This window comes from Bubalus kerabau, chromosome 1 (genome assembly GCF_029407905.1).
Source record: "Bubalus kerabau isolate K-KA32 ecotype Philippines breed swamp buffalo chromosome 1, PCC_UOA_SB_1v2, whole genome shotgun sequence".
In the NCBI taxonomy this organism is placed as follows: Eukaryota; Metazoa; Chordata; class Mammalia; order Artiodactyla; family Bovidae; genus Bubalus; species Bubalus kerabau.
The window spans coordinates 167,491,895-167,516,194 of NC_073624.1; the positions used below are offsets into that span (position 1 = coordinate 167,491,895).

General features: G+C 48.3%; 1 protein-coding gene across 2 annotated transcripts in view; it reads right to left on the bottom strand.

The window, feature by feature from the left end:
- The window catches only part of ALOX5 (arachidonate 5-lipoxygenase), a 47,103-nt gene that overhangs the window by 18,407 nt on the left and 4,396 nt on the right, over positions 1–24,300 (bottom strand). For both annotated transcript variants that reach the window (XM_055538937.1, XM_055538927.1), the window contains exons 2-4: positions 21,948–22,146; positions 19,921–20,002; positions 5,751–5,873 (exon numbers count right to left, since the gene is read on the bottom strand). In XM_055538937.1, coding sequence (XP_055394912.1) covers positions 5,751–5,873; positions 19,921–20,002; positions 21,948–22,146 — 404 coding nt within the window. The remainder of the gene's footprint in view (positions 1–5,750; positions 5,874–19,920; positions 20,003–21,947; positions 22,147–24,300) is intronic.

Consider the following 24,300-nt stretch of genomic DNA (forward strand, 5'->3'; position numbering starts at 1 on the left):
AGCTGATTGGCCTTGTGGAAAGCAGGACGAAACTGGCACGCATGCCCATGTGCTTCCTCTGCACTCCCTTCAGAAGGAGCCCAGTGGTCTGCCCTCAGCAACAGTCTACAGTGCTCACGCCTCCATTCAGGCATCAGACTTGCTGCTTCCCCCGATGAAGGCAAGCTTCCAGGGACCGAGCACTTGCTGCTTCCCCCGATGAAGGCAAGCTTCCAGGGACCGAGCACTGCTGTTTCCTCTGCAGCTGCTCTCCTGGGTCTCCTGGATTTGGGAGGATGAGCAGTTCGGTGGAGCATAGCCATCCTTCACTGTCTGCCTAACTCTGGCTCTCTGCCTGGTGCTGAGGAGGACACAGCTTTCAAATACTCATTACACAGGAGAGCAAAGTAACCCAGGATAGGAGCTTACTAAACTCAAAAGGCAGGCTGCAGGCAACAAGGAGAGAGATCTGAGAGGCCTGAGCAACCCGGGGGGCTTCCTGGAGGAGGCAGCTGTGGGATGGGTGGGGAAAGGTGGAGAAGGCAGGAAGGGGTATCCCAGGCTTTCCTACATAACCTAGGCAAGGTGCACGACGGAGCTGTGGGAACCCTGGCCAGTGCTCATGGCGGCGGTGGCGGCCTCATTTCCCTCTCTGGCACACGCAGCTGAGAATGACGAGCAGTCACCCTGCTTCCTTCCTGCCGGCCAGTCTTCCAGGGTCCAGGCCTCCCCACCGGCTCTGTCTCTTTGATCCTGACTTGGTGGTGTTGGCCTGTGTGGTCTCCCCATTTGGAGTGCCGTGTGCCCCTCTTTCTCCTCCTCCTGAGCATATGGGGTGAATGTTTCTGGAGGGCTTGCCTAGTGAACCCCACTTCTCCTCTGATCTCGTGAAGCTTCCCCTTCCCCACAGGCCTGTGATGCTACTTCCACGTCGCTGATGGCAGGTTATGTACAAACACATTCACATGAAAACCTGCCTGCTGCCCATGCACCAGGAGGGTGAGGTGGGTCTGCATTGCTCCGCTGGGCCTGGGCTCTGGGCAACAGTGGGCTCAGGGTGCGTGGTCATAGCATAGTCAGGGCCTGGGGTGGGGGACCTTGCCGGTGCTCCTCCAGTGGGCTGCCTGTCCTGCCCACCCATCTTCCCCAAGGGCGCCTCCCCCAGAAAGCAGCCCTTATGGAGAGGCCCCAGCCCCCTCCTTGCATTTATTCCTGGGGCAGTGGGCTGGCGGGGACTGAGCATGTCCGCAAATGTCTGGGAATCCCGGAGCCTCCTCACGCCTTCCAGGGACTGAGGTTTGGGTGTTTTGTCTGGAGTGAACCTGGCTGACGGGTACAGAGGGCTCTGAACAGCATCGTGGTGGGGGGCAGAGGGTGGGTAGGGGACACCTGTGAGCATGCAGGAGGGCAGCAAGTCCCAGCGACCAAAGATGGGGACTCAGCAGACAAGCGGCAGGCTCTGGGGCCCCTCCTGGCTCTGCTGGTCCCAGGAAAGGCTTGATGCAGAAAAGGACACCCCTGCCTGAAGACTCCTGTCCGGGTCCTGCCACGGTTTAGCAAATGCTGCTCTTGTTGGTCCCGGACACCTGGAGGCCTGGGAGCCCACTCTGCTTGAGGGCAGGTCCTGGGGCCACGAGGCCAATGACCTCAGCGAGTTAGAGGAATCAGCTGCCTATGGATGGTTGATACACTGTGAGGCCTGGAATGTGCTAGAGCACAGCCTGGGCTGTGGTGGCGCACACAGTGGGTGCTCAGCGCCTCGGAGCCTGAGAAGAACCCTGGTGTCATTCTGTCTATTATCACCAGCAATGATGCCGGCCCTTCATGGGGAAGGGGCGCTTTTACCCACATGCCTGCTGTACGCACATGCTTGTTGCAGCCTCACCACTGCAGGCAGGCCTCCAGGAACGCCCCCAGCTAAGCTTCTACCAGCCATGTTCCTCCTTCCTCACCCAGCACCCAGCCCTCCTCCTCCAACCTCCTTTGTTAGCTGAGCTTCCTGGGACAGGAATCCTTGTTAAGGTGGAGGACTAAACCTCTGATATCTCTGGTGTCTGGGTGTGGAGAGCCCTTCCCAGGCCTGTACAACCCTCCCTGCCTGGAGGATGGCCAGCGCCACGCATTGCCCTGGAAGAGGTCTCGGGCCCCGGGGTGCCTTGTGGGGGATTGGGAGCATGTCACAGCCCCACGTGGTCGCGGGTCTCCCTAGCTGGTCTCTTTGACCTTAAGACAGAAGCCCGGCACCGAACACAGGGTGGGGTGTGGTAGGACTACCCAGAGGAAGCCAGAGATCCAGGAAGAAGAGGAGTTAGGAGGAAAATTATTTGCAAGTCATCTATAGGCAAAGTATTGTTACATACTCACAGACAACTGGATATTAGGGACTTTAAAGACGTGTTATCACACAGAGCAGAACCTGCGGCCAGAGAGGGCACTGGCTCGTCTGAGGTCACACAGCCAGGTGACAGCAAGGACAGGTAATGGCACGGCCAGGTAAAAACAGAACCAGATATAGACACAGCCAGGCGGGAACTCACATGGAGCCGCTCGCTGGCCTGGGCTGGGCACCAGCTGTGGGCCCTGCGCTGACAGAGGCGGGAGCTCCTGCTTCCTCCGCCCCCTCCACCCCTTTCCTTCTTTGAACAGCTTCTCCATTTCCCATTTCATGGTTTTGCTCTTTGGGGTGGGGGGCCAAGCTTACTGAACAGGGCTAGCCCCGTTCCAGGCAGAGCAGGTGGCTCGGAGGAAACTTGCCAGTTACCCAGAAGTGGTGCAGAAACCGAGCTGTCCAAAGGCGGAGGTTCAAGAGGGAAGGGCCCTGAAGATCTCCTCCCTGGGTCTGTTTTCCATAGTAAATGCCGGCGAGGTTAGCTGAGGGCAGAGTGGCGCCTCTGTGGAGGGAGCTATGGGGAGGCAGGCCAGGGCCCAGGTCAGGTCAGATCAGGGACCTTCAGGGCAGTAGGGCTGCCACATGCAGTGTGGACAGCTTTTCCCCTCTGACCACAGAGGGGATGGACCAGAGGGTCTTGGAGCCCCAGCTCCACTGCTGGGCTCTGGACACAAGAATCCTGAGTGGGGCTGGAGTCTATATGCAAGCCCAGGCCAAGGCCAAAGAGGACAGTTGAGATGGATGCAGGTTGCCAAGCCTGGCTGAAGATCCTAGCCCCATCTCTTCCCAGAAGTGTAGTTTCAGGCAAATCCTTAACTTTCTATGCCCAGTGTCCTCATCCATGAAATGGGTATAATGGTTGTCCCTGCCTCACAGGGCTGACATGATATACAAAAAGCATTGGTATGTAAAATGAGTTCAACAAATATTAGTGACTAGCACCCTGGTTATCACTTACTGTTAATATTAATATTAAAGTCTGTAGCCTTAAGCTATGGTGTTCTGGGGGGACCAGTGGATAAGCTCACAATCCAGGCTACGGCACAGCACTTGCCCCCTCCTTCCTGGGGTCCTGCTGTCTAATTCACTCATCCCTTTCTTGCTTCACACTCAGTTCACCAAGGAATCTGTATGTACTGGTTCCTCTTTGCTTCCTCGCCTCTGCTGTCCCTGAGTGCTCTCCTCCAGGACACTGGGGGTCACATCCTAGTCACTGTATCCACAGAGTCAGCTCTAAGCTCCCCTCACCTCCCCAAAGCATCTGACAAACCAACTTCTCTTTCCTTGACACTAAAATACTGACCCCCATGGACCTCATCCCCGGTGAGGGTGCTTCAAACCCTTAGTCCTGCAGCCTCATCCCAGTAAAGGCTGGGATCCTTGCCCCATTCCCTGCACTGGCAGCCTCACTCCCACTTCCCCACACAGGCCCCCGGGTCCAGTCCTCACAGATCACGGAGTTGTCACTGCCCTGAATGCCACCCCTGTCCTCCTCCAATCAGCCTGGTGAACTCCTATACATCCTTCAAGACCCAGGTTGGGCTTCCCTCTTAGAAAGCTCTTTCCTGATGCTGCCTGCTCAGAGCTCCCTCCCTGCCTCCCGCTTCCCCAGTGCTCCTTTCCTAAGGAATATCCATCACATGCCATCGCGATGAGCCGCCCGCAGCTCTGTCTCCACTAGACTCTGAGCTTCTTGGACTGCTTTTGATGCATCTCAGGCCCCCACTCCCAGGAGCTCAATAAACATTTGTCAAAGGGCGAGCAGCAGATGGCCTGCTCTGGGCCAGCTTCCACGGGGGTGGAGGGGGCCCAGGGGAGCCAGCAGATGGGCCGTGACAGAGCCTCAGGTGGCAGCTTGCTGGCCAGTCTCCTTCCCTGCACTCAGGGAAAAGGCGGTCCCCCCAGTCACCCAGAAGGGAGCTACTGGAGGCCACACCCCTACAGTGTGCTAGGCCCCCCCACAGCAGCAGTGCCCGCATGACTTCATTTCAGTCTCACAATTCTAGCAGTTAGGCAGCATCGGCCTTACTTTATAGTCAGAGAACTTTAAAGTCAGGAAACTTAAAAGCCTCTCCCAAGATGGTGCAGCTAGAATCTGAAATGTCCACTGCTTTCCAGGCTCTAGATAAGGTGACCCCTTGCTTGTAAAGGGTACTTAGAGATGAGTTAACATTTGTTATAATTTTAAGAGATTAATCGCTTTCCCCCCAGGGTCGCCATGAAGGTTAAAGCAGACAGTCCTATGGAGAAAGCACCCATACCTACAGCCTGGCACTGACTTGGGGCGTGGTAAGCGTCAGGCCCTTATTACTCTCTTCCTCGCAGAGACACAGCCTCAGGAAGACAGATAAACTGGGTCTCTCTGATATGAGGGCTTCCCTGCAGAGCTTGCTTGTCAGGCTGTGTGTGTGTCTGTGTAGGGTTTTTCTCAAATGTCCCCAGGAGCAAGACCTGGGGGTGTGGCCTCCCACCCTTTCTTTACAGAAGTGCAGAAGTTCAACCAAATGAGGCAACTTCTCGAGGGGAGAAGCTGTGTAACTAAGCACACGTTGCCACAGAGGCTAACTAATGAGCCTGTCTGCCTCGTGGTTACGCCAACCCAAGGCGAGGGCCCACCTGGGGAAACTCTCACCCTGGCGGTAGGGACTGGCTGGCACCAGGAGGTGCTGAAGCTCCTCAGGGCAGTCCAAGGCTTGGTCAGGGAGCACGTCCGCGGTTTCGGGCTTTCCAGATTTGCACGACGGGGAGACTTCCCTAAAGCGTCAGTGTAACGATTCAAAGACCCTCCACCAGCCCCGGGGTGGGCCTGGGGCCCCACGTTGGTAACAAGCACCTGAGGAGTCTTTGAAAACCGTCAGCAATTCAGCTGCCAAGAAGGAGCACAGAAGTCAGATCTCTGCCATTTATCAGCAGGAGCTATCGGGCAAATATCTGACTTCCTTCTTCTGCAGATTCCTCAACTGCAGAATGAGCTTAAGAACTGTGCCCACCTCATGGGGCTGCAGTGAAAGACGAACAGAGGTGCGTCTGAGCCATCTGGCATGCTGGCCTTTATTACTGCAGGACCCTGCTGTTAGGGGACAGCTTACGCCTTGTCTACCCTGGAACTGGTCCACAGGGAGATGAGACACTCCAAGTAAAGACCTTCACTCTGGGCTGGAAACAGCTCAGTTTGGCATCTAGAGTCCTGTGTGCTGTAACTTTGTTTAGATACAGGTTCCCCAGGGATTGCGCATTCAGGATCCATGCTATGACCAAGAGGTAATCAAGTGATTTGAGATGAGTTGCTCAGCAGAGCTGCTCCCTCAGCCCAAGACCCCCATGAGGGGAGGAATGGGAGTCCCGCCTCCGGCCCCAGCTGCTCAAGTTCTCGCACACTTACGCTTTGGAGTAGTTCAGAACAAAGTCCACTCCTTTCTCACTATCGAACTGGATATCTCGGGGTAAGTCCTTGTGGCATTTGGCATCGATACTCAGTGGGAAGCCAGGGTTCCACTCCATCCATCTGAGTGTGAAAGCGGAGGAGAAAAAACAGAATTCAATGTCTGGCCTCTGGACGGGCCCCTCAGGCTGAAGGCTGCTTATCAGGTGACCACGTTGTGGCTGAGTGTGTGCCAGGTGAGGTACTGGGATGCCTCCCACGGTCTGGTAGCCCCCCACCTTGCTGGGTCCTGAGCCTCCCAGTGGGAGGCCTGAGGTCTCCTAAACCTGAGGCTGGGCTTCCAGCAGAGGACTGGAAGGTATGGGCATACAGAAAGCATCAGAAGACCTCATTTTTTTGAGGTGACATTCAAGGGCGATGCCCGCAGCCCAGAGCTGCCTTGCTGTTAACTGGAGTGGGAAGCGGTGTAGGCTGTTCCCACATCTGACCTGGACATCCAATGTCTCACCAGCTTGGTCAACACCCTTGTATTGTGTGTGGCGGTCAGGGGAAAGGGGACAGTGGTCATGCCTTCACACACAGGGCACAGGCAGCAGGGTAGTTGGCAAGGACCTCCAGGCACAGACAGCTGCCAATAGCGGGTTCAGTCAAAGAGCTCCCCCTCAAACACAGGCCCTGTACTCTACCCAAAGTACCAAAGTCTATACCAAAGTCTTTAGAGTCTGTTATCCTTGAAATTTATTCTGCAGCACTGGGCATTTAATTTTTTTTTTTTTTTTTTTGCCATGTCTCAGGGTTTGTGGGATCTTAGTTCCCCAACAAGGGATCAAACCCAGCCCCTTGCAGTGGAAGCTCAGAGTTTTAATCACTGGACTGCCAGAGAATTCTCTAAATCTTTAAAAAATTTTGTTTACTACAGAAGCAAACTAAACCAAAAATCTGTTAACTTCTTTAGTGCAGGGAGAACGATCTTATATTTGTTTAAAAACCAAAATTTACATTCTGGGATTTCAGCTTTTCCATTTGTAGTCCTAACTATCTTTACTTTTTAATCTTTCTTATGAGAGGGAAGTAAAACACTGAGTGTACAGGTCATTAAAAAGCCTTACGGCCCTTTAATATCATGTTGCATTTTTACTGTCACAAAAATTCCCAGTGTTTTTTGAGGCATTCTGCGCAGGTGCAGGAGGGCCGAGAGGAGATATCCCACATTCAAGGTCAGGAGGGGCGACCTTGTCCAAGGTAAGGAGCAGCGACCTCGTCCAAGGTAAGGAGCAGCAGCTGCACTTTGTTGGAGCAGCCGTGAAGAGATACCCAACGCCCAAGGTAAGAGAAACCCAAGTAAGATGGTAGGTGCTGCGAGAGGGCATCAGAGGGCAGACACACTGAAACCATGATCACAGAAAACTAGCCAATCTAATCACACTAGGACCACAGCCTTGTCTAACTCAGTGAAACTAAGCCATGCCATATGGGGCCACCCAAGATGGGCAGGTCATGGTGGAGAGGTCTGACAGAATGTGATCCACTGGAGAAGGGAATGGCAAATCACTTCAGTATTCTTGCCTTGAGAACCCCATGAACAGTATGAAAAGGCAAAATGATAGGATACTGAAAGAGGAACGCCCCAGGTCAGTAGGTGCCCAATATGCTACTGGAGATCAGTGGAGAAATAACTCCAGAAAGAATGAAGGGATGGCACCAAAGCAAAAACAATACTCAGCTGTGGATGTGACTGGTGATAGAAGCAAGGTCCAATGCTGTAAAGAGCAATATTGCATAGGAACCTGGAATGTCAGGTCCATGAATCAAGGCAGATTGGAAGTGGTCAAACAGGAGATGACAAGAGTGAACATTGACATTTTAGGAATCAGCGAACTAAAATGCACTGGAATGGGTGAATTTAACTCAGATGACCATTATATCTACTACTGTGGGCAGGAATCCCTTAGAAGAAATGGAGTAGCCATCATGGTCAACAAAAGAGTCTGAAAAGCACTACTTGGATGCAATCTCAAAAATGACAGAATGATCTCTGTTCATTTCCAAGGCAAACCATTCAATATCACAGTAATTCAACCCTATGCCCCAACAAGTAACACTAAAGAAGCTGAAGTTGAACAGTTCTATGAAGACCTACAAGACCTTTTAGAACGAACACCCAAAACAGATGTCCTTTTCATTATAGGGGACTGGAATGCAAAAGTAGGAAGTCAAGAAACATCTGGAGTAACAGGCAAATTTGGCCTTGGAATACGGAATGAAGCAGGGCAAGGGTTAAAAGTGTTTTGCCAAGAGAACACACTGGTCATAGCAAACACCCTCTTCCAACAACACAAGAGAAAACTCTACACATGGACATCACCAGATGGTCAACATGGAAATCAGCCTGATTATATTCTTTGCAGCCAAAGATGGAGAAGCTCTATACAGTCAGCAAAAACAAGACCGGGAGCTGACTGTGGCTCAGATCATGAACTCCTTATTGCCAAATTCAGACTTAAATTGAAAAAAGTAGGGAAAACCACTAGACCATTCAGGTATGACCTAAATCAAACCCCTTATGATTATACAGTGGAAGTGAGAAATAGATTTAAGGGACTAGATCTGATGAGTGCCTGATGAACTATGGACGGAGGTTCATGACATTGTACAGGAGACAGGGATCAAGACCATCCCCATGGAAAAGAAAAATGCAAAAAAGCAAAATGGCTGTCTGGGGAGGCCTTACAAATAGCAGTGAAAAGAAGAGAAGCGAAAAGCAAAGGAGAAAAGGAAAGATATAAGCATCTGAATGCAGAGTTCCAAAGAATAGCAAGGAGGGATAAGAAAGCCTTCCTCAGCGATCAATGCAAAGAAATAGAGGAAAACAACAGAATGGGAAAGACTAAGGATCTCTTCAAGAAAATTAGAGATACCAAGGGAACATTTCATGCAAAGATGGGCTTGATAAAGGACAGAAATGGTATGGACCTAACAGAAGCAGAAGACATTAAGAAGAGATGGCAAGAATACACAGAAGAACTGTACAAAAAAGATCTTCATGACCCAGATAATCACGATGGTGTAATCACTTACCTAGAGCCAGATATCCTGGAATGTGAAGTCAAGTGGACCTTAGAAAGCATCACTACAAACAAAGCTAGTGGAGGTGATGGAATTCCAGTTGAGCTATTTCAAATCCTGAAAGATGATGCTGTGAAAGTGCTACACTCAATATGCCAGCAAATTTGGAAAACTCAGCAGTGGCCACAGGACTGGAAAAGGTCAGTTTTCATTCCAATCCCAAAGAAAGGCAATGCCAAAGAATGTTCAAACTACCACATAATTGCACTCATATCATATTCTAGTAAAGTAATGCTCAAAATTCTCCAAGCCAGGCTTCACCAATACATGAACCATTAACTTCCAGATGTTGAAGCTGGTTTTAGAAAAGGCAGAGGAACCAGAGATCAAATGGCCAACATCTGCTGGATCATGGAAAAAGCAAGAGAGTTCCAGAAGAACATCTATTTCTGCTTTATGGACTATGCCAAAGCCTTTGACTGTGTGGATCACAATAAACTGTGGAAAATTCTTCAAGAGATGGGAATACCAGACCATCTGACCTGCCTCTTGAGACATCTCTATGCAGGTCAAGAAGCAACAGTTAGAACTGGACATGGAACAACAGACTGGTTCCAAATAGGAAAAGGAGTATGTCAAGGCTGTATATTGTCACCCTGCTTATTTAACTTCTATGCAGAGTACATCATGAGAAATGCTGGGCTGGAAGAAGCACAAGCTGGAATCAAGATTGCTGGGAGAAATATCAATAACCTCAGATATGCAGATGACACCACCCTTATGGCAGAAAGTGAAGAGGAATTCAAAAGCCTCTTGATGAAAGTGAAAGAGGAGAGTGAAAAAGTTGGTTTAAAGCTCAACATTCAGAAAACTAAGATCATGGCATCTGGTCCCATCACTTCATGGGAAATAGATGGGGAAACTGTGGAAACAGTGTCAGACTTTATTTTTTGGGGCTCCAAAATCAGTGCAGATGGTGACTGCAGCCATGAAATTAAAAGATGCTTACTCCTTGGAAGGAAAGTTATGACCAACCTAGATAGCATATTGAAAAGCAGAGATATTACTTTGCCAACAAAGGTCCGTCTAGTCAAGGCTATGGTTTTTCCAGTTGTCATGTATGGATGTGAGAGTTGGACTGTGAAGAAAGCTGAGAGCCAAAGAATTGATGCTTTTGAACTGTGGTGTTGGAGAAGACTCTTGAGAGTCCCTTGGACTGCAAGGAGATCCAACCAGTCCATCCGAAAGGAGACCAGTCCTGGGTGTTCACTGGAAGGACTGATGTTGAAACTGAAACTCCAATATTTTGGCCACCTCATGTGAAGAGCTGACTCATTGGAAAAGACTCTGATGCTGGGAGGGATTGGGGGCAGGAGGAGAAGGGGATGACAGAGGATGAGATGGCTGGATGGCATCACTGACTTGATGCACATGAGTTTGGGTGAACTCTGGGAGTTGGTGATGGACAGGGAGGCCTGGCGTGCTGCATTCATGGGGTCGCAAAGAGTCGGACATGACTGAGCGACTGAACTGAAGTGTTTGCCCAGTAAGCCTCTCATTATCATTAGAGGTGAACAGGAAATGGATATGAGCACTCTTATAATCACTCAGGGTGCTTTTGATAAGTGTTTTCTGTTGCATAGAACCGTATGTTTCCTGCTATTGGTTTACTTACAGTGTTCTATTTTCCTAGACATTAAGGAAGCCTTCTTTTTTTGTTGTTTGTATTAACACCAATGCTGGGACATTAACCAGAGTAAAAATGTGGGTGAATGCACAAATATCAACCAATTTATTGTTTTTTTTCCTTTGTTTTAAAAAATGATTCGAGGCATCTCCAATATATTTCTAAAACTAAGACAGTCATCTGGTAGCCCCACTGGTATTAACTACCAATTGTGGGCACATGCATGCTCAATCGCTCAGTCATGTCTGACTCTTTGCAACTCCGTGGACTGTAGCCTGCCAGGCTCTTCTGTCCATGGGGTTTTTCAGGCAATAATACAGGAGTGGGTTGCTATTTCCTCCTCCAGGGGATCTTTCCGACCCAGGGATTGAACCCCCCTATCCTGTGTCTCCTGCACTGGCAAGCAAATTCTTTATCACTGTGCCACCAATTACTGTTGGTCAAATCAATTTAAACATTACTAAACATTTTCTCTAAGGCACTGGAAGTCCAAGGGCTCTAATCAATTTTAAGAGCTTAGTGGAGCTGGATTTTTTTCAGTATGCAAGCACTGAGCCAATGAGGGGAGAGGTGCCAGGTAACGCGTTCCCAGTTTTTTTAAGTGCAGAGTTTACCTGGAGCACATTTCCTCAGGACCTCCCTGACTTCCGCTGACCCCAGCCTCCGAAATGCTTCCACTTTGGGCGGTCATGAGACCACAGCCTCTTGGTGCATGGAGACAGTGCAGTTTGCCAGCCAGTTTACAGCTGGCACCTGAACCAAACGCTTATGTTCCTTCCACTCAAGGCCTGGTGCCTGCGAGACCTGGCAGGCTGACCTGGGCAAGGCCCAAAGACCTTCACAGCCATAGATAAGTAGGCAAAGAGAAACCACACTCCATTGGGAAGACCATGTTGAACAATCAATTGGAAGGAAAAAGCAGAAAAGACATTTAATTTCTTAAAAAAGAGAGAGAGCTAGAGAGGTCTTAAGGAGATGTAATTAGAATCTAAAAAGACTTTCTGCAACCATAACACATGATTTCTGAACTGAAAATTCCATAGAAAAATGGGAAGAGAATACCAGTCACTGTGAGATCTGATCAGTCTCCTGGAAGACAAAGTCTATTCATTATCTGATTGTTGAGCACCTGTTATATGACGGGAACTGCCCTGTGCCAAATGGAAGAAACTGTAACACCGATATACACAGAAATGGAAGCCATGGAAAAAAACACAGGAGACATGAAAGTTGGGTATACAGGCTTTGATATGTGGAGAGCCAGAGTTCCAAAGGACAGAGAGTAATATCTGGAGGAGTAAAAATCAAAGAAATTGGAGAAAAACATCCTTAAGCTGCTGCTGCTGCTAAGTCGCTTCAGTCGTGTCTGATTCTGTGCGACCCCATAGACAGCAGCCCACCAGGCTCCCCCATTACTGGGATTCTCCAGGCAAGAACGCTGGAGTGGGTTGCCATTTCCTTCTCCAATGCATGAAAGTGAAAAGTGAAAGTGAAGTCCCTCAGTCGTGTATGACTCTTAGAGACTCCATGGACTGCAGCCCACCAGGCTCCCCCGTCCCTGGGGTTCTCTAGGCAAGAACCCTGGAGTGGGTTGCCATTTCCTTCTCCAATGCATGAAAGTGAAAAGTGAAAGTGAAGTCGCTCAGTCGTGTCCGACCCTTAGCGACCCCATGGACTGCAGCCCACCAGGCTCCTCCGTCCATGGGATTTTCCAGGCAAGAGTACTGGAGTGGGGTGTCATTGCCTTCTCCGTCCTTAAGCTGAAGAGACCTCAATTTTCTGAGTAAATCCTATACAGAAAAAAATAACAAAGGAAAAAAAGACATTCCTAGATATATTCTAATTATATTGTAAATGCCAAGTAGGAGAAAGTTGGAGGAAGGAGGTGGGCAGAAGGAAGGGATATGGAGGAGGAGAGCTGCTCCTACCAACTCACAAGCTTCCAGAAAAGGAAACTAAGGAACTAGCATTAGGCTTCCTATTGGCCACAGTGACAACAGGGAGGCAGTGTAGGCTGTTTAACGGACGTCGTTCAGATCATCATTTAAGCCTCTTACATCAAGTCGAGGAATTCGTGAGGGCAGGAGAAATACTTTTGTGGGGAGGGGTTGTGGAGACAAGCAGGGAATGGGGCATCACATTGCCCACTTTTTCATATATTAACTGAAAGTGCATGTGTGAGCACTCAGTTGCTTCAGTCGTGTCCAACTCTTTGTGACGCTATGGATTGTAGTCCGTTGGGTTTCTCAGTTCGTGGGATTCTCCAGGCAAGAATACTGGAGTAGGTTGCCATGCCCTCCTCCAGGCGATCTTCCCAACTCAGGGATCTAACCTGCGTCTCCTGCCCCTCCTGCATTGCAAGAGGATTCTTTGCTGCTGAGCCACCAGGGAAGCCCCATATTAATTGAACAAATTCAGCTAAACAGACATGATGTTAAAATGAACCATGAAGTTACTGTTTATCACAAAACAGTAGCTAATATATTGAACAAATAAATAAGCAAAGAGTGTTTATCAGAAAACAAGATATTGAACAAATAAGAATATCAAAGGCATTTTCTAAAACATTAAGACTTAGAAGGGATGTTCATCCTTGCTACTGTTATTTTGTTCTGGCAATAAGAAAAAAATGATCACTCATGTAAATAATGTAAGCTAAGAGACAACAGTATCATCATTTTTATAACATGATCAAATAACCAGGCAATTAAAAGACTCACTTAAAAATAATTAGAACCAATAAAGTAGTTCAGCAAGGTATCAATACAAAGTAAATAGTGAAAAATGAGTAATTCATCTTTATCCCAGCAGTATTCATTAAAAATGGAAAAAATATCCCACTTAGAATGGTAACAGCTACAGTTTCCATTGGTATAAAGCGACTGGAAAGGTGAAAGCACTTCATGAATAAAACTACAAATTCCACTGAAGGATATCACATAGATCTAAGTGGGTGGAAAGATGGAACATTATTAAAATGCCAGTATGGGACACATTTATTTGTAATTCAAAGCAATTCTCATCATGAAAAACTAAAAAGAACAGTGAGATAGCAAAACAACCATTCACATTTATTAGAAAGTTCTGATCACCAAAAGATGATGCTGGGTCATGGGGTAGAAAAACAGACCCAAGAAAATAGCTAATCCTACGTAGCTAGCAGCTAAAACTAGTTAACACTCACCCAGTGCTTTCTGTGTGTCAGATCCTTGATGTGTTTTCATAGTGTGACCTGTTTAATTCAAAGCCCTAAGAGGTGGTCTTATCATTTCTCCCACTTCACAGATGGGGCAGTTGAGGTGCAAAGAGGCTGGACAGCTTTCACAGAGGCAGTAAGTGGGGCTGAGCCCAGGCATCGACTGCAGAGCCTGCACACACGCTTGTCACGGCAGCTCCGAGTGCCGTGGGGTCATCCCAAAGCAGCAGGAAGAAACTTATTACTTAACAAATGATACCAGAAACACTGACTCTGATTTCACATCATGTATAAAAGTACATAGCGGATGAATTAAAAGCCTAAAGTCAAGAACAAAATTATAAAAATATTAGAAAAATATGAGTACTTATGTAACCCTGGGATGGGGAGGGCCTGCTTAAGCAAAGCAGGAAACCCAAAAGTTACAAAGAAAAAGAATGCATATATTAAGAAAATAAAGAGCTAAAATCTGCGGCAAGAGCAACAGAAGATAAATGACATACACTATACATATAACAAAGGGATGCTATCCCAATATACGAAGACCCCTTTAGATTAATAATAAACTCATAGAAAAATAAAGTGTAGAAACAGGCAATTTGAACAAGAAGCAAAGCAGAGGCTAAACTCACCAGTGGTCAGAGGCATGCAGATTAAGACAGCAGTAGGCTCTTACTTCAGGGTAAGGGCCTTTTGTTTTGTTAAAAATTTGAAAAATTGATGTCATCAGGCATTAGCGAAGGTATAGGTAATAGTATATTTCATATAACATTGGTCAGATTGAAAACTGCTGTAAAAGTTTGGGAAGAGAGTTTTGTCATTATTTCTTAAAGTGAAAAATGATGATGTGACCCAGGTATGTGAGTTCTGGAAATTAATCTGACAGTAATTCGAGCACCAGTACATCAAGATGTTTGTATGAGGTTGCTTCTTGCAGCACTGGTTTTAATACAAAGTATAATCCAGTGTACAAATGGGAAACAAACCGAATGTCCATCAGTAGGAGAACGGTTGAATAAACTCTCATACCGTCACATAAAGCAAGAAACAGAGGCAACTTAAGGATGAGGAAAGCAGTGAGATGCTATTGCACACACATTATACTGACAAGGATGAAAATGTGTCAGGGTGTAAAGTGGGTGGATGATGTAGGGAAACAGCAACTCAGGAACAGCTCCTGGGGTGAAAACTGGCAGAAGCCTTTTGGAAAACAATAGGCAATATTTAGAAAACTTAACACGTGGTCTGCAACCCTGCGGTCCGCTCCTGTGTCTGTTCCCTGGAGCAACTCATTGAAGAAATCAGGAGCCAAGATATGAGGAGACTTATTGCACTGGGTGTGACAGCCAGAAATTAAAGACTTCCGACATGTCCACCAGCAGGGGAGTGGGGAGCATGATGGTATATTCACACGACGGTGTGCTACACAGAAGCTACATGCAAGAGTACTGGAGTGGGGTGCCATTGCCTTCTCCGAAATGAATGGACGGCACCTATCAATTGGCAGCTGTCTGCAACAGAATAACGGGGGAAGAAAAAGCAAGCCATGGAATGATTAGATTAAATGATGTAGACGAAACCCCCCTACACTCTCGTTTGCTCTGTGTGTGTGTGTGACTGTACACCACACATGCGGTCACAGTGAGAGAACATGGGTGCTGCGTTATGCGCTGCGTGGGCTTCTCCATCTTCCAGCTTGGCTGAGTGAGTGAAGAGAACCAGCTGAATTTGCCAGCCTCTGATGTTCTGGAGACTATTCTTAGCTGTTAACTTTACTTTCAAACTCTTATCTGGAAGCCTGAGGGTTCATGTGAAAGAGGAACTCTAAGAATACGCAGACTGTGCAAAGTTCAGTGTTTCCTAAACGGAAACAGAGGAGGAGGTCTGAAAAGAACAGATGAGCAGAAAGAAGAAGAAAAATAATGATTAGATCTACGAAAGGAGCAGACAACCTCATCAGAATACCCTCTGCCCCATGTCCCTGTGCGTTCGTGCGTGGTGTGTGCTCAGTCATGTCCGACTCTTTGCAACCCTATGGACTGTAGCCCGCCAGTCTTCTCTAGACTCTGCCAAAGCCCCATCCCTATAAGACAAACACACCACTGAATCCACCTCTCCCTGGGGAAGGGGTGTTTCCCAAAGGAGCTTCACAGAGCCCTCCTTCTTCAGGACATTGAGGCCTACATCAAATTCTCTCAGGAAATCTTGGGTTAAAAAAGATCAACCAGGGATCATTACTCCAAAACGTCTCAGAATTCTCAGTGCTTATGTGCACCGTGAACGTCCAGGAGGAGACTGTGATAAACAGTTTCCCAAACTTGTTTTACCATGGAACCCTTTTCTGGAGAGAAAGTTTGGGGACCAATGCTCCAGGGTGCATTTTGGAAAATACTGGTTTAAGACAAAATGCCTGTTATAAGAATTAACATCTTAGTCTGAATTAGTGTGGAACTGATAAAATCTGCTGTCCACTCTCTTAATTGCACATAAACTCGCAGATTCTCTGCTGCTGCTTAACTCACCATAGCATAGGACTCCTTCCTTCCACAAGCACGTGGAGTACTTGCTGTAGGGGCTTTCCACTGTGGTTGAAATGGGAAGGGAAGGGGTATGAGGACAGCAGCCCCCTAGGATGGGAATGGGCGGCGCAGCGCTCTTGGACAATGCCTTGTGCGCTGCATCAAGCACAAAAGTCTCAAAGCTCACATGTTGCCTGAGCTGAGAGGCTTACTCACAAATACTCTGCAACAAGTCGCAAATTCATAGATCCTTAACATCACACATGCACGCTCAGGGGCTCAGCTGTGTCCAACTCTTTGTGATCCCATGGACTGTAGCCCACCAGTCTCCTCTGTCTATGGTATTTTCCAGGCAAGAATACTGGAGTGGGTTGCCCTTTGGGTGATCTTCCTGAACCAGGGTCGAACCCACATCTCCTGTGTCTCCTGCATTGGCAGGCGTATTCTTTACCACTGTGCCACCTGGGAAGCCCTTTATTCTCCCATATGTGGTACTAAAATCATAAAAGTTTCATTAAAAATTTTTTACTATGAAAAAGAATATATAAACATATGTGTGTGTATATATATATATATATGCACACATATACTCACATATGAAAAATGCACAAAACATCTGTGTAAGCAACATCCAGATCAAGAATCAGAACACTGCCAGTAGTCTCAGCCCCCCACATGCCCACTCAACCTCCCCAATCACCTCAACTTTGTAATAATCACTTCCTGCTACTATTTATTGTTTTACTGCTATACAAGTTTCCCTAAACAATATAATTTCAAACCTCATGAATTGACCAGACACGTGGCTGGCTTCTGCTCAGCACTGTGTGTGTGAGGTTTGTTCCTGTTGCTCTGAGTGCCAGCAGCTCATTGCTCCTCCTTGCAGCGTAGAGCTGTCATAGTTTATTCATCTCTTCTACTCTTGATGGGCATTGGGTGGTCTCTGTTGCTTTGCTCTCATAAATAACACCACTGTGGCCGTCTCTGTGCATGGGTCCAGGTGCAGCTGCACACCTGGATTTGGATCCAGGAGTAGAGCTTCTGAGCCACAGATCATAATGTAGCTTGACTTCCATCAGATGTTACAAAACTGTGTTGTGCAGAGGTTGTTTCAGTTTTCAGCCCTGTTAGCAGTGCCTGAGCCTTCCCACCCCGCACGCCGTCTTTGACACTTGGGCCTTGTCAGGTGGTTTCAGCTCTGCCTGTGTGTGTAGTATAGTAGAAGCAATAGCTCATTCTGATCTTTTCATTTCTCCGACTACAAATGAGGCTGAGCACCTTTTTGATGTTGCTGTTCACATTTTGTGCAGTGACTGCAAGTCTCTTTTTTATTTTTTTACTGAACTGACAATCCTCTTCTTGCAGATTTGTTGAGATCCCTGGTACACACTGAATAATAATTCTCATTTATCATTCTGTGAACTGCCTTCTCAGTCTCTTTGTGCTGTTTTGTAGGGAACAGGACTTCCTCACTTTCAAATAGGTGAGATTAGGTGAGATTAGTCTTCCTTTATGGTTAGGGCATTTTGAGTCTTATTTGAAAAATCTTTTTTTCCCTGAGGTCATGAAGAAGAATCTTTTATGGTTTAAAAGTGTTAACAGTTTTGCCTTTAATATCTAAGCCTACTCAATCCAAAAATAAGTTTTCTGAACACCATGATGCAGAGTTCAGTTTAGTCTCCTTTTCCTCTTTCTCTGCCTCTTTCTTTCCATTCTGCATGATGCTTAATAGCCCCACACCACTCACCATCAGCGCCTTTGTAATACATCAAAATGTATTTATAATATATCAAATATATCTACATGTGTATGACTCTTTCACTTTCCATTCTGTTTCATGGAAATGTAAATTTTTGAAGGAAAGGGCGATAGAGCTAAACATAATTTTGAGACTGGGGAATCAGTGGTCTCAATGGGGATTTCTCAACCACTGGGCAGGAGTGGGTCTCTGAGAAGCGGGGGAAGAATAAGGAGCTAAGAGATGCTTTCACAAACTAGGAAAGTTAAAAAATAAAAGATACTATTCAGCTTTGGCAAGTATTAAGTGAAATGGATGCCCACACACTGATCCTGAAAACTAGCTGAAAGATTTTTGAAAAGAAATTTGTCAACACATACTAATAATTTATACTATTTGATTTAGCAGTTTCACTCCTGGGCATCTATCCTGAGGAAATACTTAAAAATGCACACAAAAATGGAAAGATAATAAAAGCTCCATTCACTCAGAATTCCACAAATTCCCATTAAATTATAGGCTGCATACAGCCCATTGAGCATCACTTTCCAGATGTGAACTCTTGCTCATGTGTATTATTTTTTAAAACAGTTGTACTAAGAGACTTCCATGGTGGTCCAGTGGGTAAGAGCCCGCACTCCCAATACAGAGGGCCTGGGTTCAATTCCTGGTCGGGGAACTAGATATCACAGGCTCCGACTAAGAGTTCGCGTGCCACAACCAAAGGTCCCGTGTGGCACTACAAAGGCCTGGCACAGCCGCATAAATAAATAAAAGTGAACATGAAAAACAGCTATACTGAGATATAATTTTCTCATCCCTTAAACATTCATCTAATGAAATTCATCCAATAAAATTCATCCCTTAAAAATATCCAATTATAAGGTTTTTATATTTTCAGAGTTGTGCAACCATCACCATAATCTAATTTTGGAGTATTTTCACCCCCAAAAGAAACTTTGCATCCAACTAATAGTCATTCCCCATGACCCATTCCCAACTTTCAGCCCTAGCTGATGACTGATCTAATGTTTGTCCATAGACTTGCCTATTCTGGAAATTTCACAAAAAGAGATTCACATAACATACAGCCTTTTGTAAATAGCGTTTGGCATAATGTCTTTGAGACTCATCTATAGTTTAGCATGTATACATAATTCAATGCCATTGAATGGATGTCCCAATGCCCACTGCATTGGAAATCCAGAGTCTTGACCACTGGACCACCAGGGAAGTGCCTCATCTAAGTTATCTAACAGGTTGGTATACAGTTATTCATTCTATTCCCTTTCATTCATTTTAATTTTTGTGAGGTTGGTATTGATGTTCCCTCTTTTCTTTCTAATTTTAATAATTTGAGTCTTCTCTTTTTTCTTGGTCTGTTTGCTAAAGATTTGTCAGTTTTCTTGTGGATCATGTATCACATTTATAACTTAAGTATGATAAAAAAAAAAAATGAAGTAACTCAGTCATGTCCGACTCTTTGCGACCCCATAGACTGTAGCCTATCAGGCTCCTCCATCCATGGCATTCTCCAGGCAAGAGTACTGGAGTGGGTTGCCATTTCTTTCTCCAGATCTTTCCAACCCAGGGATTGAACCCGGGTCTCCCGCACTGTAGGCAGACGCTTTACCATCCAAGCCACCAGGGAAGTCATACTTTATGATAAGTATGATAAGAAGACATAAAAAGTGAGGGGGTAATCCCTACAATGGGAAGTGAGAGAATGCTGTCCCATTGCTTCCAAATGTCAATATGGTTGATTCCACATCTTTCATAACTCTTTGACCATCTCTGCTTGGAGTGGTGGTAAGGTGGAGCTTGGGTATTGAGGGGAATTGAAGGGATCTGGTGCTTTAGTCATCACATACCAACACTGATGGGCCATAAGTGGTGGGCAGAGCTATGCCTCTGAGACAGAAGAAACCATGGCTCCATGGCTGTTCAGTCTCACTGATACTCACCGATACTGCTTTTGCCGTGTCTCCAGTTCTTTGCGTCTGTGCTGCTTGAGAATGTGGATTTGGTCATCACAGGCCAACTTCGCTGTGAAGAAAGCACATGTGTGAAATGAGCCTAGAGAAGGACAGAAATAACATCCAGTGTTCAGGTTTCCCCCAGAAACCTGCTTGTGCCAACAGAATACGGTGCATGTTACATGGGCCAGCTTCCAGAGTCAGGTGTGAAGAAACTGGCAGCGTCCACTTTCTGACTCTCGGAAGCCCACCACCACTTAGGAAGCATGAGTCCCCTGAGACCACCAAACTGTGAGAAGTCTAAGCTCTGTGGGGAAGCCTCAAAAATGAGATGCCATGTGGAGAGCAAGAGACCGCGGAGCCCCGAAGCTCCAGCCACGTGAGAGAACCATCTTAGAAGTGGATTCTCTAGCCCTCCCCCCTCAGCTCACAGAGGAACCACCCAGCTAAGCCCTTCCCAAATTCCTGACCCCTAAGGTCATGAGCAAGATAAAATGGCTATTTAAAGCCACTAAGATTGCCACAGGGCAATGGATCTGTGAGACATGCTGGGTGGCTTCCATGTGCCCCTCCAGATCCACCCTTCATCTTGTCCTATCCCTGAGGGTCCCTGATCAGTGCATCAGTGGGCTTCACTTTGGGTCAAGCCACTGGGAACCCTGGCTAGAGAGTGGAGGGCGTGGGACAGTGAGGAGGAGACATTTCTTCCCCAGCCTCTCTGTAGTGTCTCCTCAGACTGTCTGCATCTCTGCTGAGGGCTATAGCTCCTCCCAAGGCAACTCTGGCTTGCAGGACTCTCCCCTTCTGAATTACTCTGGCATTTTTTCCCTCCCCCACCCAACTAGGACTAGCAGTGCTAATGGCCTTCCACACTGGCCTATGCCTTCTAAATATCCCAGTTTGAATGTGCCATATATATATATATATTTTTTTTTTTTTGCTGGAAAGAGATTTGGGGTCTGTGGGAAGAAGGACTGGACTATACAGCTGAGACCTTGGGTGGCAGGGGGCAGGAGGAAGCGGAGCTTGCAATTTCAAAATCTTGGTAGAAGAGAAGTGCCCTGTCTGTGACCTTTTCCATGGTGGCCACCGAAAGACAGAATGACTTTTGTGATCTTTTCCCTGCCATGAGGACAGAAGGTAAAAATCTTTCTTGCCCCAATCATCTAGTTCAGAAATGCTCCTGAAATTTTCTTTCTTGAGTTAAATTCCAGGTCAGAAACAAGGGGATGTGGTCTGAGGGTTTAAGAGCACCAGGCACAGATTTGAATCATGTTAGGAGGATGGTGAGCAAGTGGGGAGGTGCATTGTTCAGAGGGGAAGCGGCCTGAGCTGACCCCACCATCTCGTCTCTCTCTTCCACCTCCAATCAAACTAGCTGTGTGTCTCTTACCAAGAATGGCCTCGTGAGGAAGCGTCAGATTGGGGTCTGCACATTTGAGGGTCTTGCATAGAGGGCACATTTTAGGTTCTTCTCTCTTTCAGCAAAGAAGTGAGACTTCAGGTTTAATGATTGGTGACCACTAAGCATGAGCCTTGCCCGTGATTCCTCTGAGCTGGCGCACAGGTACTCCTGGTCACCCCCTTCCTTTCCCTGGCCTGAGTGGGATCGCTAGGAGCCCAAGCCCCACTGTGACCTCCCAGAGAGAAGAGCCAAGAACTAAACTGGAGAACCATCCATCCAGGGACACGTCCTAGTGGTATGTGCTACTAGAGATCCTGGTTACCCTCTGACAAAAGTGGGGGGCTCATAATCTTCCCCTGAAGGACTGTATGGCAGAGGCGGGACATGGCTGGATGGAGCTTGGAGCCTGTCACTCCACCCTCTGAGACCGGGATTTATCAGTACCCAGAGGAAGTCACATTTCCTGCAGGTGCATCAGGGCGCAGAGCAGGTGCTCAGCCATGGGCGGCATTGTTATTATTCCCGTGGATACAGTTCTTCGGGGATAGAGGGCCAAAAACCCTCTCATTTCCTGGAGGCCCAGGAGGTGGGCGGGGACTGAGCCGCTCACCTTGCCCATCTCTCAGGACGATCTCGCCCTCGCCCGATATCCAGCGGTAGCAGGGGAACTCGATGTAATCCCCACAGGGCGTCTTCACCGTGATATACTTCAGGTACCAGTCGTCATGGAACCAGTACTTGCGCTTCTCGATTTTGATCAGTTGGATGTCGCCCAGTTCTTCATCCACTGTCACATCGTAAGAATCAACCTGAGGAGGAGAAAAGGCAAATCAGAGTCTGGGAGCCCCTGAGCCTTTGTATCATCCTCAGCTCATTTAGCAGAGATGTCTGCTGATGTCTGCCCTTGGCATGGCTCTGTGCTGTGCCCTGGGTGACAGAGATGGCCGAGTCCCCCAGCTCTGCCCTCGGGAGATGGAAGTGAGTAAGTGACCGCGCTGCTTGGAGGGAGACCTTCTGCTGTCTTCACAAGGCCCAGGATGGGGGAGGTGGAGTCTCCAGGCAGGAGTGCCTCCTCCAGGCCAGGCTGTGAGGGCCTCTGCAGCTGGCCCCACTCACAAGGGCAGCAGGCTGCTGGCCCTGCTTCCCTATAGGGCTGGGTGAGGCAAACTGGTCCTTGTGCACAGGGGCGACTGGCAAAGGGCTCACTGCTGCTGCTCTCAGTTCCACAGGCACTCTGGGAGGACGGAAGGTTATGACCTGTGTCTCAGATGCAGACAGTGGGACTCAGTCCCACTCCCACTACTAATTGGCAGAGCTTTTCCTTTCCATATGTCTCTCATTATCAGCGGGGCAGATAACTGGGTGAAAATGAGGAGGCTCGGGTGAAAGTGAAGTCACACAGATTCAAGTTGTCCCGGGACCTCTGCAGTTCCCTGAGCCACAGTGATGCCAAGAAAATCAGATGAGTGGTTCCCACCATGTCAGAGGCATAGTGGTGGGCTGAGGCTGGCCTTGCTGTCCCAGGCCACGCGCAGCACTGCACCCTGGGCTGCTGCCAGGCTCCCGACCCCAGAAGACGAGCCGGCACGGCGGCAGTGCTGCTGGAGGCCCTCCTCTCCATATGTGTAGCTGGGAGAGAAGACTGGGGCTCGAACACTCAGACTCAGTGCCATCTGCCGCACTTTCTAAGCCAGATTTCACCCATCTCCGAGGTTTTTCCTTAGCAGAACTTAAAGAGTTCTCAGTGCAATAGTGAGATAAGTAGAGGGGACGGGTGTTCATCGTGCACAAGACCCTGTGCATCCCCACTTCCATGCTCGCCCTCCAAACCCCAGGGCACCCCTGGGAGGACTTCTTAAGAAGAGTGGGAAGTTGGGTATTTTCAGCAAACCCTCTTGCTTCGAGCACAGGGAGCTGTTTCGTATCTTTACTGCTGCGGATGCTAGACGCTTATGGTCAGAAAGCGGAAGCCTCTTGCCAGTTCCCTGTGGTCTGGACCTTTCCTCTCCCTCCTCCCAGCTCCTCTGGTCACCCAGCCCCTCACTGGGACTCCTTTCCCAACCTGGGGCCTGCCGCCTTCTCCCCAGGGATTGACAATCTGTAGTACAGACAAGCCCCTCCCCGCCCAAGGCCCCACGGGCTGGGGGTCACGTTCTCTGTGCACTTCTCTGTGATCCCTGCTCTCTCACGAGACACACCGTGGGACGTGGGGCGGGAGGGTTCTTTTGCCTGAAGGGTGGGGCATCCGGCAGAACAGGGACCCACCACATGGGCTGGCTACTCTGTTGCCAGAAACTGTTTCTCACTGAGAACCCAACTGAGGCCGAGTGAGGCCTGCAGGCATCTTGCTGCTGGCAGCGCAGACCCCGCAGAGGGAAGTCAACATGTGGTGAAGTGCGGTGAATCCTGGGCCCCGGGTGGCGGCTCCAGGGGAAGTGGCTTTCCTGCGGCTCCGTAGGGGTGGGGGTCGGGGGCTGCAGGTGTCTGGGGGCTGATGCAGGAAGGCTGAGGTGAAGGGGGAGAGAACAGCCACTGAGCCATGAGCATCTGAGGTGGACATTCTCAGGGACGTGGGATGGAGCCCTGGAAGCCTCTCCAGGGCGATTCTCAGAGGGAGGGCCAGACGTCCAGCTGTGGGTGGCGACTGATAAAGAAGAGACGAAGTAGCTTCTTTGAGGGAAGGGAGAGCAGGGTCACCCTGTCTCACCTATGTCACAGGAGAATGGACCCTTCAGGTCCCCCGGGCCCAGTGGCCCCTACAGGTACCTGGTGGGAGGCCCTGAGCTTCACCTGGGATGGAATCAGTGGACAGACTTACAGGGACTCAATATGCTATCTGACAGGGAGGGGGCAGGACAGGCCTGCGCGTCTGGCTGGTCTCTGGCTGGCCCTGCTTTGGAGCAGTGCCCCAGGAGGTGAACGAGGGTCCGAGGAATTCAGTCCTCACTCGGGCTGTCTAGGGA